This window comes from Merops nubicus, unplaced genomic scaffold (genome assembly GCF_000691845.1).
Source record: "Merops nubicus isolate BGI_N331 unplaced genomic scaffold, ASM69184v1 scaffold22630, whole genome shotgun sequence".
NCBI classification, from domain to species: domain Eukaryota; kingdom Metazoa; phylum Chordata; class Aves; order Coraciiformes; family Meropidae; genus Merops; species Merops nubicus.
Window position 1 is genome coordinate 16,595 of NW_008585150.1, and position 15,514 is coordinate 32,108.

The following is a 15,514-nucleotide window of genomic DNA, read 5'->3' on the forward strand; positions in this document are numbered from 1 at the left end:
AAGTTTAATCCCCTTGGTCTGCTGTCATGAATCCAGAAAAGAAACAGTGACTTCTGTGGTGGTTCAGGGGAGTGCATCTCGTGTGGCTGCATGGCACAGAGGAGGAGGAACGCTGTTCTGGGAGCCAAGTGGTGGTTTCTTGGGCCGTAGGGTACATCTGAGATGGAGTCCCCCTGCACTGTTGGCTGGCTTGACTTCCATCTGGACAGCCTACCACTGCTTAGTTTGTCCACTAAATGGCTGCACGAGCTGCTTCTGTGACAGAACTTTCTTTGGTCTCCTCTTCCCTCCAGCTCATCCTGAGTGTCCCAGATGTACATGGTGAGGTGCCATGTACTGCTCTGTGGGCAGGAAGAAGATACTGGTAGTTCTTGGAAGCCCTTCAGTGGCCAATACTGTTCAGGTGCTGTGTGCTTTAGGCTTTCAGGCTTTTACTTTATTAGAGAAGGGCAATAAAAGCTTTGCTTCAGTTTTCTTTCCAATTTATGCTCTCCTGCACTGCCCTTTTCTGTTCCCTGTCCAAGAGGAGGTGCAAGAAGGGTTCCTCACTATGGCTTGGCAGGCAGCATTCAAGAGCAGTGCTGGTCCTTCTTGCTGGGTTTCTTTCTTTCATTTTCAGAAGAGCAAACAGAATTATTTAACAGCCTGTTATTGCAGTCTCTTGCTCTGGAGCCATGGAGTCTTTAATCTGAAAAAAGTTTGACTGTCTAATTACATAGGGAATGTCCCCTAAAAAAAGAGTGCTGACATAAACTCATTAAAATGTCCAAAAAGAAGCTGAATTCTGTCGTGAAGCCAAAAATGTTAAGGGGTACTATAGTTTAAATAGGAGTTAGGACTTCCAGAATTGCCAGTAGTGTACAGAACAACTCTATTGATCAGCTAAAACAAACCAATATCCTTTCATCAACTGTGGGCAGCAAGATTAATGTTCCTTCCTTCTGTGAGGTGAATTTCTGGTTCTAAGGGAGAAGGCAAAAGCAACATAAATTGGGTTCAGGACCCTATTGCACTGTGCAAGGAAACTGCCCTGAGGAGCTTCCACTCTCTGTAGCTCCACTGGAGTCAGGCATCAGCAGGATGCTACCTTTAGCTAGGAATGGTGAAATATTTGACAAAAATACTCCCATCTACTGCCTGTGGTCCTAGCTATAACAGTGAATATCTGTATTGTGAAAAGTACAATCCAGTTTTCTTATTCTGGAGTTGGATGTTATCTTCTGTCATGTAATGAAAAAGCAATAAATGAGCGGTGATTCAATTAGCCTCAGCAACAGGTTCAATTCCTCACATTGCGGGAGCTTTGCATGAGATAAGAGGGGTTGAACAGATGCAGTATTTTAGACTAATAAATTCTTCAGAAGACTTCCCTACCAACAGGCTAACTCAGGCCTTGCAGGCAAAGGCTTCTTCACAGTTTGTGCTGGTCTGGTGGCAGCTCTAGTGGAAGTGACTGCTCAGCTCTGAAACCATTTGCTCTTCCATTTCTTCTTGCTGCTTTTTGGAAAGGCAAGTCTGTTTTAAGGTTAAGAAAAATGGCAGGCGACTAGGAATCTGTCCTGAATTTGCTGCCAGGGTAGTCTGGGAGACCCAGATGTGACCCTGCCACCTGAGAGCTTTGGCTGCTTTTCCTTGCTGATCAGTTGTCTTGTGGGGACTGTACCCATGAGGATATATTGGTGCCTGTCTGTGTACCCCTGGCGATATGAAGGGATGATCCTAAAGCACCTTAGCTGCACCAGGAGGGCAATCCACCACCCGATCAACAAACAGGCTCTCACCTCCCATTGGACTGGGATCTGTGGAAGTGGGAATGAGCAGAGAGGGTCCTCTCTCACCAGACGGATCTTTCAGAGGGTCTTCTTGGGTATAGGCTGTGTGTAGCAATCAATTCTAGCCACAGCATCAATGTTCAGCACTGTCTGGTTTCGACTTAGCTAGTTTTTCACTTTACTAATTTTATTTTGTAGGAAATTCCCAGAACTGTTCACTTGGTTTAAAAACTTTCTGGGGTATAAGGAATCTGTTCACATGGAGACATATCCGAAGGAACGGGCTACTGAGGGGATTGCCATGGAGATAGACTATGCCTCCTGTAAAAGGCTTGGCTCCAGCTACCGAGCCTTACCCAAGAGCTACCAGCAACCCAAGTGCACGGGGCGGACTCCGCTGTGTAAAGAGGTAAGATTCTCAGCTGGGAACTGCGTGCCAGGGGAGGGCTCATCCCAGCCTTCCTGAAAGGATGGAGGAAAGACAAGTGGAGCAGAACAACAGGATGGGGAATTTCTTTTGTATCCCTGTGCTGCACTGAAAAGTGTCCTAGAATGTCAGGGCGTGTCCGCTCTTGTGCAGCAGAGTTGTGCCCCAGAACCAGCCCTGGGCATGGAGCTGGGACCCAGCAGCACTGATCCGGCACAGAGCCATGCTGCTCCCCCACCCAGGTGTGTGTGGACACACCATCCTGGCTTGGGATCATCATGGTATGTGTCGAGCCCAAGGTGAGCACACCCTGAGGGGTTCCTAGTGGGGAGTGAGCACTTGGCACTCCTGCAAGTGTCTGGATCATGTCCAGGAGCTATGGCGTGGGGTGAGGGGTCAGTCTAGGAATGGGTTATGCTGGAAGGTGGGAGTCGCAATACCCACATGGCTTTGATAGTTGGCATCAGCTCTTCTCCAGTGGTGCTCTTGAAAGGGTTGAGTGAAGCATTGGGGAGCAGCTGAGGGAAAAACAACCAAACAGCTGCAATGTTTAAATGAAGTAAAATATAAGATAGCTATGTTTTATGTAGTATGACATGAGTGAAAAGAACATCAAGATAACAAACCTAAACGCTCTAGGAGGTGGCAGACCTGGTTTTCTGTGTGGTCTTAATGTGATCTCGGGGATCTTTTACAAGGTAGCATGTAATTCAATTGCTGCATTTTTACCCGAGTTCCCACTAGAACTAGAACTAGAGACAACTATTGGAGTTGTCTCTAGTCCAACCTTAAAAGAAAATAATGTTTTCTGTAGGCAGATTCTCACAGATATCCCTCACGTGCTCCTTTCTCTCCACCTGCAATTCTAAGACCTCTTGTCTTGAGAAATGGTGCATTGCTTTGGGAAATCAGCTCCCTGCAGGGAACCAGCCACCTTGGTCAAGAGACAGAGCTGGTCTCCCAGCAAAGTCCTGCAGGATCAGATGTCCTCATTGAGTCCTTTTATGTGTTGTAATGATCTTTTGATCAAAGTGGCAATGGTACTGGCTGATCCTGTTCCTTCACTGGTGTCGAAGGTGTTTTGGAGGTGAGTGTGCAGGACTCTTACCAAGGGCCAGTTAATAAATATGTGGCTTAAGAGCATTTGCTGGAGGAGGAGAGAGCCCCAGAAATCTCTTGCTTGGGTGACTGCAGTCAGCAGTGGCACCTGTAACAAATAGTGAGGAGATTCCCATTTGGGACCATCATGATTTTGTGTCCTTGAGAGATGAGGAGGATGAATGTGGGTGACAAGTCATGCAGTTAGCAGTGGCGATAGGTATTCAGCAGAAGCAGTGGCAGGGTAGTGAAAACAACCTGAGAAAGAGACAACTAAGTTTTTGATCAAAATCCTGACATGTCTCTCAAAAGTGTGTTGTGTGAGACAGTTACAAACTTTTCTTCCTGACTTAGGAAGACTCAGTTGTTCAGGCTTTGGGTTTAGGAAAACCAGGCCTGGCTTTCTAGACTGCCAAAATTTTTGTTTCTTTGTCTTTGACCTCTTTGAGGGTTTTTCTGAGTGTTGTGTTCCTGTTTTGGAGGTGGTGAATGCTGCAGGTGCTCAGCTGCTTTGTCAGGAAAGGTGTTGCTGGGATATGGGTTTCTATTCCCATTTAGCCTTATTTAGAGGTGGAAACCATGTACTTACAGTCCTGTCTGATGTGATGACCACCCAGTGCTGTCAATGGTGAATCACACAAGCAGTGAACCAGCCAGCTGCAGTTGACTAATCTGAAGTAACGGAAAAGCTCCTTTCACCTTCCTTTTTCTCTTCTCTTGTAAGTTCTTCCTCACAGCTTCAGATAATGAGTTTTTCAGACTGCCTGGACTTTTTGGTTCTGGATGTTCAGGCGTCTTTTGTGGATGCTGGATGGTGTCTTGGCTTTGGAAGGGACATGCACTTTTTCCAACTGGGAAATTAGATCCTCCCATCAGAAGCTGTCTGAGTGCAACCTCCTCAAAGACTGATCGTGCCTCTTGTCTCCACTTGTCTCCCTCAAAGGTTTTGAATGACACCTGGGTCTCCTTTCCATCCTGGTCTGAAGACTCCACATTCGTGAGCTCCAAGAAGACACAATATGAAGAGCATATCTACAGGTGTGAGGATGAACGTTTTGAGGTAAATTATTTTTCCCTGATTCATATCTTGGAAAGCTTGGGGGGGTTTCTATGAACAGTTAACAATCTTGATAATTACACCTTTAATACCACTGCTGAGAATCTGTTTCTATGGTCTGTCACCTTTTTCCTGCATAAAAGCTCATGTTCTCCTAATGCAAGAAGCAGCAGCAGCAGAACTACCTCTTGTTCCAGGCTGTGCTACTGCCCCACACTTTTTGTGCAGAGCTTTTCATTCATGCCGCTCCAGCTGAAACTGTTCAATGGCCAGCATATAATCGATGCCTCTTTTCTGTTCTGACTGCCCACATAGCTCACGAGATTGTGCAATCGTCTGTAATAATCTGAAAAACGATACGTTCGGGATGTTAAGTGATTGACATCTTGACTGGAAGTGGAAGTTAGCTTGGCAATTACCTGAATACGCTCACATTCAGTGCGTCTTTTGTAGAGGAACTGTCAATTGTGTTCTGTTCCCAGCTGGGAAATGTAATTTCCGAGCAGTATCGTGCTGGTAGCCTTTAAATTCTTAAGCAATATTATCTAGGTAGCAGATATAATATAATTGGATTATTTTAGAGCAGCAAAACATGGAAAGCACTGCTCAGGCACACCTTGTTAAACACACAAGGCTTCTCATTTCATGTCACTTAAATGTTGGCCTCTGTGAAGTATCATGTTTTATCTCTTCAACGTTGGCTAACGCACCGTTCACTTCAGCTGGATGTCGTCTTGGAGACCAACCTGGCAACGATCCGCGTCCTCGAGGCAATCCAGAAGAAGCTGTCTCGCTTGTCTGCCGAGGAGCAGGCCAAATTCCGGCTGGACAACACCCTGGGTGGCACTTCAGAGGTGATCCACCGCAAGGCTCTCCAGAGGATATATGCTGACAAAGCAGCTGACATCATTGATGGACTTCGGAAGAACCCATCCGTGGCTGTTCCCATCGTGCTGAAAAGGTACGGACTGCTCTGGCTCCCTGTCCCGGGGGCTCTGCCGAAGAATATTTTGTATTTTGGTCAGTTGCTGCATTTCGTAATAATGCCCTAGAAAGAAGGAATTACCCTTCTGAAAGAAAAACTTGATAGCTCAGCAGGGAGGGACGTAGAGCTTTTATTGTCTCCTCTTACACTTGGTTTCTTCCCCAGTGTTGGCATCGCATGTAAGATGAGGAAACTAGCTGTACTGTGGGGGTTGTTCCGGGGGTAAATCTAATCCCTTTCCAAATCCCTCGGCTGTACGTGTCTGTGGGCTCAGACTGTGGTGCCTGTGCTACCACCCTCAGCCCATTTTCTGTTGTTAGCCTCCCCTTCCTCAGTCAAGATGATGATCTTGATGATCTTAAAGATCTCATCCTGCCAAAATGATTCTATAATTCTACAGCTCTAAGAAAAGGGAGTGGATGCTGCAATTTCTTGGGGAAGCTCGAGGAGATGTGGAAGCAGGAGAAACCCAGAGCGGTTTCCTCAAAAGACCATGTGCAGGGTGCCCCTCCCGTAAAGCATAAATGGGACAGCTTGCTTTTATGCCTGTTTTGTATGGAGCTCAGCTCTTCTCAACCCTGGCCAGAAACCGTGGGCCTAGATTTTCCTTCTATGCCCAGAGTTAGCCTCCTAGCTCACCCTTGTTTTCTCGATCCAAGGTTAAAGATGAAAGAGGAAGAGTGGCGAGAAGCCCAGAGAGGATTTAATAAAGTTTGGCGAGAGCAGAATGAGAAGTATTACCTGAAATCCTTGGACCACCAGGGCATCAACTTCAAGCAGAATGATACCAAGGTCCTGAGGTCAAAGAGTCTCCTCAATGAGATTGAAAGCATCTACGATGAGGTAAGATGGTCACCAATAGTTTCCTTCCCCCAGGCTTATGTACTTTGCAGTGTGGTTTCAGTTCCTGTTGCTCACTGCTCGATGGGAGAGGAAGTCCACGCCACTGGCAAAGCTTTATGAAAGGCTCTCGGGTGAAGAGAGGTATTTGGGGCTAATTTTTATGCTGTGTTTCTCATTTGTAGAGGCAAGAGCAGGCTTCAGAAGACAATGCTGGAGTCCCCACAGGCCCACACCTATCACTAGCCTACGAAGACAAACAGATCCTGGAGGACGCTGCCTCTCTCATCATCCACCATGTGAAGCGGCAGACGGGCATCCAGAAAGAGGACAAGTACAAAATCAAGCAGATCATGTATCACTTCATTCCAGACCTGCTGTTCGCTCAGCGGGGTGAACTCTCGGATGTGGAAGAGGAAGAAGAAGAGGAAATGGATGTGGACGAGGCTACTGGGGCTGCAAAAAAGCACAATGGTGTTGGGAGCAGCCCTCCCAAAACCAAGCTGATGTTCAACAACACAACGGCCCAGAAGCTGCGGGGCATGGACGAGGTCTACAATCTCTTCTACGTGAACAGCAACTGGTACATATTCATGCGGCTGCATCAGATCCTGTGCTTGCGGCTGCTGAGGATCTGCACTCAGGCCGAGCGGCAGATCGAAGAGGAGACGCGGGAAAGGGAGTGGGAGAGGGAAGTGCTGGGCATAAAGCGAGACAAGAGCGACAGCCCTGCCATCCAGCTCCGGCTGAAGGAGCCCAGTGAGTGGCCTCTGCGGGGGGCTGGGGAGGGAAGGGGCTGCTGCTTGTGGCGTGTCCAGAGGGCTTGCTTGGTGGCTTCAGGCGTGTGACATCAGCCGCCCTGTAAAATGAGAGGATCTCTCTTTTATTATCACCAGGCAGCACTGAACTGAGGGAGGAGGTGGGAAGGTGGGGGTACATGGGACTGGAATGCAGAGCAGTTAACACGTGGCAGTTATTTCCTAAGAGCTTTCATTTTACACTTGCGTAGCAAAAGTATCCTTGAGTTCCCTAACTAAAAGCTTTGTAAAAAAAGGCTTTCAGAAATAAACACCTCACGGGGGAGGCTAGAGCTAGAAGGGAAGAGACTCTGCAAGTACCCATGGCCTTAAAAGGACTCATTTAAATGTCTGTACAAGTCAAGCTTAAGCCTATTCCAGTAACTTTAGCTTGACAGGGTGGTCTGAGGAGCAAAACCCAAAGCGACCTTTCCTGGGCCAGTGCGTTCACCTCTCCCGTGCTCTCCTGTTGCAGTGGACATCGACGTGGAGGATTATTACCCGGCCTTCCTGGACATGGTGCGCAACCTCCTGGACGGGAACATGGACTCGTCGCAGTACGAGGACTCCCTGCGCGAAATGTTCACCATTCACGCCTACATCGCCTTCACCATGGACAAGCTGATCCAGAGCATCGTGCGGCAGGTGGCTCCCGGGGCTGAGAAGGGAGCAGGGTGCATTGCTGCAGGGAGAGCCCAGGCCTGGATTGGAGGGGGGGAGTGTTGTGTGGGGAATTGCAAGGGTAGGCGGGCGAATTCTGCGTGGTTTTTAACTCGCCGCTAATGCCGGTGTAAAGAGAGATGACAAAAGGTAATTTCTAATGTCTTTAAATTACTGAGAACGTCCTCTCTGTGCCTATAGACTTCTCCCTTTGTTTTCCAGAAGTTTTAGGATATAAGTATTCATTGTGTCCCCAGAGCTAATCTAGCTTTAACTTGGGAAAAGAATTAAATGACATTTAAATAATTTCATTCCTTTTCATCGGTGCTCTAGGAGCTATGCAGGCCTTTTTAGAAAAGCTTTGTCTTTTTTATCTGGCTGTTCGAGTAGCTCATTTTGGCTGTTAGTCCTTTTATTGGACTGGTGGGAAGAATGTGAGACCAAGGGAAAAATTCTTGGTGTGTCTTTTGGTAGCGTAAAGAACGAAAACAGACACAAGAGGCTGGAAGTGGTATGGCTCAAAAGGCCTTTACTCTTGCAGACGGGTAGAGTTGCTTTTCAGGAGCCCTTTACTTCAGTCCAGAGATTAACTGAATTCAAAAGACAGTTGACCGGCTTTTGATTTTTAAACTTGTACAAAATAAGGGTTTGATACTAAATCTCCCACCCTTCTCCTCAGACACAGCAGCAGCCTGTTGCTGAGGAAGGGGATATACCGTGTCACGGTGCTTGACCCTTCCTCCCCTGCTGCTGCTCAGGATGTTCCCTGGCGGTAGTTTTCCTCCAAGTAGCTGTACTTTGCCACTTGCTAATTTTTTTTTAAGATACTGTGTTTTTTTCACACAGCAGCAGAGATCATCTACGTCCTTGTTTGAGCCCTAACCCATGACAATCTACAACTGGAAGAAGTTACTAAAACCATAGCCTCAAACTCATGCTTTTTCAGCATTTTTTTCCCTTGGGCTTAAACCCATGTTTCTTTCTGGGCACGTAGCAGACTCCCTGGTGAACGCTTCTCCCATTTTCCTTTTTGCAGCTCCAGCACATAGTGAGCGACGAGATCTGTGTGCAGGTAACAGACCTCTACCTGTCAGAGAACAACAATGGAGCAACAGGAGGTCTCCTCGCCTCCCAGTCTTCTCGTACTCTTCTGGAGGCCGCATACCAGCGCAAAGCTGAGCAGCTCATGTCAGAGGAGAACTGCTTCAAGGTAAAGTCAGGCTGAGAACTGCAGTGGAAAAGCAGCAAGCAGTGAGGGGGGTGCCTTTTAAGGTGGGGGAGGCACCGGTCCTTTAAAAACAAAGAGCCTTTTTTAGGCACCCAGGAGCACTGAGGGTTTTCTGTAGCTTTCCAAGCTGAAAGGTTTGGTGGTGGCCTGTCTCCAGCTTTTGAGACGTAGGTTAATGCTTCTGTAAGGGCCCCTCAGAAATGAGGTTTCAAGGAGAACTATTTCTTAGAACAGCAATGAATATCCCTTGTGCCTCACCAATGCCTTTGGGTTCTATCGCACCGACTGCTTTGCTGTCACAGGTTTAAATTTGTTAGCTCAATTTCTCTTGTGTCTCAACTTCTGTCAGCTGTGGGGAGATCTGCTGATAGTGACTGGGCATTAAATCATTGCTGACAGCATAAAACCCACTATGCTGCACTAATCAAATCCATTCTGCCTTCACTGAAGGTGCAGGAAGTGCTCAGGTCCTTTCTCAGCGAGTAAAGCACTTGGGATAAAAGCCTGCCTGTATAATTTCTTTTCCTTTGCCCTCAAACTTATTTGGGGGGCTCAAGAAGGACCCACACCACTCCTAAAACAACCATAAAAAGGATGATTTTCAGAAAGCTTTTACCGTTTTCCTGTTCCTCATGGGTGGTGGTATTTGATGAGTGTTCTCCTGTTGCTGTCTGGCATGTGGGCAGCACAGTTTTTTCCCTTAAAACTATGCCAGCTTGCTTCCTTCTCCCTGTGCCCCCATGAAAAGCAAAGGTTGCTTTTTTTCTATTTGAAGGCTCTCACTGAAGGCCCTTCTGCCTTTTCTTTATAGCTGATGTTCATTCAGAGCAGAGGTCAAGTTCAGTTAACCATTGAACTGCTGGACACAGAAGAGGAGAACTCTGATGACCCTGTAGAGGCAGAGGTAAGAGCAGCTTCTCCAGAGAGCTGACTGTGGTGGCCAGGGGTGCACTGGACGAGTGTGTCCAGTTGACTGTTATTGTGGTCTGTTAGCACAAAATAAACAAATAAGGATCTACCATAAAGCTTTCTGCAACGTGAGCAGGCAAATCCTTCTTGGTTTATTTTGTATTAGAAACCCCTCAAAACTACATAGAGAAATGTTGTAGCTGCCTCTTTGGGGGTAAGATGGATGGAGCCTTCAAAAGCGACCTTGTGCTCATCCATGTAACTTCCAGCTTAGCCTCCTTAACCGTCCCATGGGGTTTGGTGGGAGGGCAGTGGCTGATGTGTGCTCTGTGCTCGCTTCCAGCGCTGGTCGGACTACGTGGAGCGGTACGTCAACTCCGATTCTACCTCCCCTGAGCTGCGGGAGCACCTGGCCCAGAAGCCAGTCTTCCTGCCGAGGTGAGTGGCCGGACTCTGCCTTGAGCCCTACCTGTAAAATAGAGTCTCACCTGGATTTTAATGCTCTGACAGAAGTCAGTACCTTGGCAGCACGGTGTAGAGGTCCTGTGTTGCTGTTCATCCTAAAAGCCTGCGGGTCCACCCCAGGCTCCTGCTCTCCTGTGGCTGAGCGATGCCCTGGGCCAAAGGTGGTGGAGAGGGTGAAGACTGGTGACTCACCAGATCAGCCTTTTGCCAGTCCTGCCTTGGCTTACAGTAACCCTCTACCTGAAAACAGCAGGTGCCACGTCAGGGCTTTCCATGAGCAGGGAGCTGATTGCACCATAGCCCTCATTTTAGAAATAAAATAAACCCAGTGTGTTGACTTGTAGGGGTCTGGGCCTGTATGACTGCGAGGGGCAGATGGCCCCCAAGCTGTTTGCCAGGCTTTTGATGGGCCAGCACAGACCCACCAGCTGCATCCAGCCTAGTATGGCGAGAGGGCGAGCACTAATTCCAAGAGGGTTTCTCTGATGTGCAGGAATCTCAGGCGGATCCGTAAGTGTCAACGTGGTCGGGAGCAGCAGGAGAAGGAAGGGAAGGAGGGAAACAGTAAGAAGTCCATGGAGAACGTGGAGAGCTTGGACAAGCTGGAGTGTAAATTCAAACTGAACTCCTACAAGATGGTGTACGTGATCAAATCAGAGGATTACATGTACAGGAGGACCGCTCTGCTGCGAGCTCAGCAGGTAGGAGTGAATGGGAAGGACTGGGGTGGGCAGCTGGTGTTTCCTGGGACCCCTGCTCCCAAAGGTCAGATCCCAAGTGGTAACATTTAGCAGTCTTTGTGTTGCCAGGAGGATCATGTGCTAGCTTGTCCTCCCAAGGCACTAAAGATCTTCTGAATGTTCCTAAGGTGTTATATTTTCTTCTTCCACCTCTAACTCTTGTCCTTCCTTCTCTCCAAAGAGTTCTGTTATGGTAGAACAGTGTGTTTGCCCATAAGGTCTCAAATTTCTTCCAGGAGATGCTTCCCAGGGGTGCTGTTCCCCCTGTCTTCTGCATGCTCTTGTGGTGACATTAGAGTGTGTGTTCTTCCAGGGCCTCCCCAAAGAGGGATTGCAGAGCATCCAAAGCCTTCTGTCCCTGTCGATCCCTCTGGGTGCCATCCCCTCATCGTGTCCTGTTCCCACCATCACAGAGAGTGGGTGTCCTCAGGTGACTCCTGCACAGCTGAGCATGGCCAACAAGCAGCAGCAGCTCTAGAAACACTGTTTTTGTGGCAAGGAGTGAGAGCAAGGAGGTCACTGATACAGAAGAGTCTCTGTGGGTCTTTTTCCAGGGCTTGGAAGTCCTGGACCCGAGGGTTTGTGGCACCTCACGTCTAGCAGGCAATGCTGGTGATTGCTGGTTTAAATTGGAATTTAGCGTTTTGAAGTTACTCGAATTTGCTTTTGGTTCTGTGTGCCAAAAGTAACCGTGTTGGGGTGTGGGAAGGAGGATGTGAGTGTGTGTGGGGTGAGAGGAGACGCAGGGAGTAGAGCTGTTTGTGATCTGTTAGGGCTGGGGCATTGCTTTTGTTCAAGATGAAAACAGCCTGCGACTCCAGATCAGCCCAATTCAGGAGGATTTGGTTGGAGAAAACTGATGTGGTCTTCTGAATGCTTTGACACTGTTACTTTTCTGATCCCATGGGAATACTTCCATCCAGCAGAGAAAACCAGGGAGCTTTAACAGCAAACTCCAGTTCTAGTTTGGCTATTTAGCCTTGAGGTTTGAAATAGTTTGCTATAATCTTATTATAATCTATTTAAAACACAATGTTAAGCAGGATGTCATTGCTTAGAATGTAAAAGAAAGTGATATCTGCCAGATCAGACAAAAGTTGCTGACTTAAGCAACTAGAAGCAGAGGTACCCGAGAAGCTCTGTCAGCAGCAGTTTCTTCTGTAGCTGCAGAGATTGTTTTCAGTGTACTAAATTTGCTTTTCTGAGCAAATTACTGACCACTAAGATTCACCAGGAGGTGAGGGAGTGGGAGATGTGGGCATCGCTTCTTGGCTAGGAAGTCATCCCTCACAGCTCTGGTTTAGTCTTGTAGTCATGCTAAAAAACCAGCTACTTACCATCTGTTTCTTGCTGATGAGATGCAAACAGTGGTTTTATTTCATTAGTTTTGAATACAAGTTTGAAAAAAATTACATTAGATGGGAGTGGTTTATTTCAGTAGTGGCTCTTCAAGAAGCCTGTACTGAGGGATTTGACTCAATTCCATCTATCCCATTCAACTGGCACAAACCTCAAGGAAAAGCTGTCTCATTAAACAGGATACTATGTGCTGGTGTTTATCAGAAAGTCTGAACAGAATTCAAATTATCCAGCCATTAATTATATAGCATGCAGCGTAGCCCCTCACTTACTGAAGTACACTGGAGGAGCTGGAGAAGCTACGTTTTACTGCAGATCCCTTGGGTTTAACAGTTAACAGTGAGAAACAATCAGCCTTTGGGAGGAGAACAAAACAAATCATAAAATACTTAAGTTTTAATCTTGAGGCTTCGTTATATTTGCTGGTTCTAGTTATGACTGTAGTCATGGCTTTCAAGCTATTGCTTTAAACCATCTGTCCTGGATTTTACATTCCTTAAGCAGATGCTCTTACTCCAAGATGTGCACGCTTTTCTCTCTCCTGATGTTTCAGTTAAGCCACTAGTTCTCTGATCTTCTAGAGCTGACCTGGTCCTTGTTTTCCGTACCATCTGGGTCCCCTGATGCAAGGTTGTCTACCTTGGCTCCCAGCTGCGTGAGGAGGAGGAGGAGGCAGCACCCTTTGGGCAGTGCAGGAGGGACGCAGTGCTGGCTGTGCAGCTCCTGGGCTCACGCAGGATGCGTTCTGTATCCCTCTGCTGCATTAAACAAAGAGCATTAAATCTCTCGGGAGTCCCGAGTCTGCAGTTTGGGGGCCAAAGCTGCCTTTTTCCTAACACCTCTTCCTATTTCTGTAGTCCCACGAAAGAGTGAGCAAGCGGCTGCACCAGCGCTTCCAGGCCTGGGTGGACAAATGGACCAAGGAGCACGTGCCTCGCGAAATGGCAGCCGAGACAAACAAGTGGCTAATGGGCGAAGGGTTGGAGGGCTTGGTGCCCTGCACCACCACCTGTGACACAGAGACCCTGCACTTTGTGAGCATTAACAAGTACCGCGTCAAATACGGCACGATATTCAAGACACCCTAAAACCCCCCTGGGGCGAGGGAAGAGCCAGGGAGATGTGTGTGTGTGTGCGCGCATCAAGGGAAGGAGGAAGATGCCTTTCTCCCCTCACCGTATCTCCGAAATGCGGCCGCTTGACTCACACGTGGCCGGTACAACCTGTCCCCAGCAGGACCCCCTGTTGGGACGCTGGGACCGCCGGCCCTTTGGCTTCCACACGCATTCCCGGAGGGCAGGCGGGACCCTTCTCTGAACTGAGCCATCCCAGAGAAACACGACAAGCTCGTACACACCAGCAGTGGTGAGGCTTGACTCCCCGCGGGCGGCGAGGGAGGAGAACCGGAGGCTCTCCACCAGCGGACCGCTTGGATGTGTTCCAAAATTCCCCAGGTGCCTGTCACGACCGGATTCTCCTCCCTTCCTTCAGCCGGGCTGCGGCCCGATCCCACCGCATGGAGCGGGACCCGGGCTCCTCTCGCCTCCCTCTCCTCCCTCCCAGGCTGGACTCACCCCGTGCAGATCGGTCTGTCCTTTCTAGTGCCAGTGGAACTGTTTCTTTTCTTTTTCTTTTCTCTCCTAGTGCCATGCACCAGCTTTTCACACATGTACGTACACACACACAACAGAGAACAACACGATTTTAACATGTTCCCTTCCTTTTTTTTTGTAAATAAATGTACAAATTGTCAATTTTTTTGCTTTTTTTTGTTTGGTTTGGTTTGTTTTTTTTTTTTTTTTTTATTAAAGAAAGTATGCTTGATGTGCTAGCATAACTGTACTAGCTTCTTGTGTACCATAGTACCAGGTGGCTTGAGAATTAGTACCGACAGACAGACCGATGGAGACATTTATTACACTTTTTACCAAAGGGAGTTCTCATTGTAGTGCTTTTGTGTGGAAACTTTTCTCTCCTTTTTTTGTAAATAAAAATAATGTCTTTGTTCTTAACTGGAGGAGGACACTCGTTCACCTGCAGCCCCGTTCCTCGTCTGAAGGGCATTGTGCAGCACACAGTTTGGGGCATGGGGAAGGGAGAGGTGGGGCACCTCCACTGTTTTTACACAATTGGTTTCACAATCTGAGAGGAAAAAGCAGAGGCAGCGTGTGCATTGTGTGGTGGATACAACTGAGGTATTACCAGCCTGTTAAGATATAGAAATATATAGTACGTAATTTTAAAATGTTTTCATTTTTCTTTTTCGTGGTGGGTAATTTTTATCCACCTTGTCTTCCAGCTCCAAGGACCTTTGTTTTTGGGAAGTGTTGCCAAGTTACTTGGCTAGGGTTGATTGCACTGATGTATTTTTCCCTCTCAGTATGGGAGAAAACATCCCCTGAAGTCACCAGACCAGTATCTGATAGAGCTGCTCTGCCACCTGTGTTTGTGTGAGTGCAAGAGCAGGGCAAGGGGTGGGGTGGGTCTCTGTGCCTTTCACTCCCAAAATCCACAATGGGGATATGTATTTTTTATGCAGAGAAGATTAGCACTGGCAGATATTTAAAACATAGGGGGAAATTCTGATTTTTAAAAACCAGTTAGCATGGACTTTGTCAGCTGTGGCAGACACAACCACACCATCTCTCCTCCTCACAGGAGGCAGCTTTACTTGCACAAACCCACGCTGCCAGTCCCAAGCACCCCAAACAGCAGCTTCCGCTGGGGAAACCATGAGCAGGGCTTTGCCACTGCTTAAACCTCTCCTAGGGATTTTTTTTTTTTTCCAAGACAGCAGGTCAATCTCTCAGCCACAGAGCTCCTCTCCCTTCTGCGGGGACAGGCAGGGGAGTGGGTCCGGAGGGGGGACATGTGCCTTAACTGGGGAGCTGCAGTGGAGGTGCACAGCCCTGAGGGGTGGAGGTGCACAGCCCTGAGGGGTGGAGGTGCACGGCCCTGAGGGGCCACTAACTGGCAGCCAATGAGCAGCAGGATTCGGGAGCCTCCTGTGGAGAGAGGTAAAGAGAGGGAAGAGCCCAGCGGGGCCTGTTCATGGTTTGCCAGCAATAAATTGTTATTTCACTTCTCCTTTACTGTAACCAGGTGGGAAGGGGTTTTTGTGTGTCCTCTCCCATTTCAAAGTTGCACATGTACTACCTGGCTCTCTTATTTCCCCCC

General features: G+C 48.0%; 1 protein-coding gene across 1 annotated transcript in view; it reads left to right on the forward strand.

Moving 5' to 3' along the window:
- SIN3A (SIN3 transcription regulator family member A) overlaps positions 1–13,425 on the forward strand; it is a 23,940-nt gene extending 10,515 nt beyond the window's left edge. Inside the window, exons 11-21 of the mRNA XM_008946721.1 lie at positions 1,971–2,181; positions 4,241–4,357; positions 5,077–5,315; positions 5,999–6,182; positions 6,365–6,938; positions 7,452–7,621; positions 8,673–8,846; positions 9,676–9,768; positions 10,117–10,211; positions 10,732–10,939; positions 13,195–13,425. Coding sequence (XP_008944969.1) covers positions 1,971–2,181; positions 4,241–4,357; positions 5,077–5,315; positions 5,999–6,182; positions 6,365–6,938; positions 7,452–7,621; positions 8,673–8,846; positions 9,676–9,768; positions 10,117–10,211; positions 10,732–10,939; positions 13,195–13,425 — 2,296 coding nt within the window. The remainder of the gene's footprint in view (positions 1–1,970; positions 2,182–4,240; positions 4,358–5,076; positions 5,316–5,998; positions 6,183–6,364; positions 6,939–7,451; positions 7,622–8,672; positions 8,847–9,675; positions 9,769–10,116; positions 10,212–10,731; positions 10,940–13,194) is intronic.
- The last annotated feature ends 2,089 nt before the right edge of the window (positions 13,426–15,514 follow it).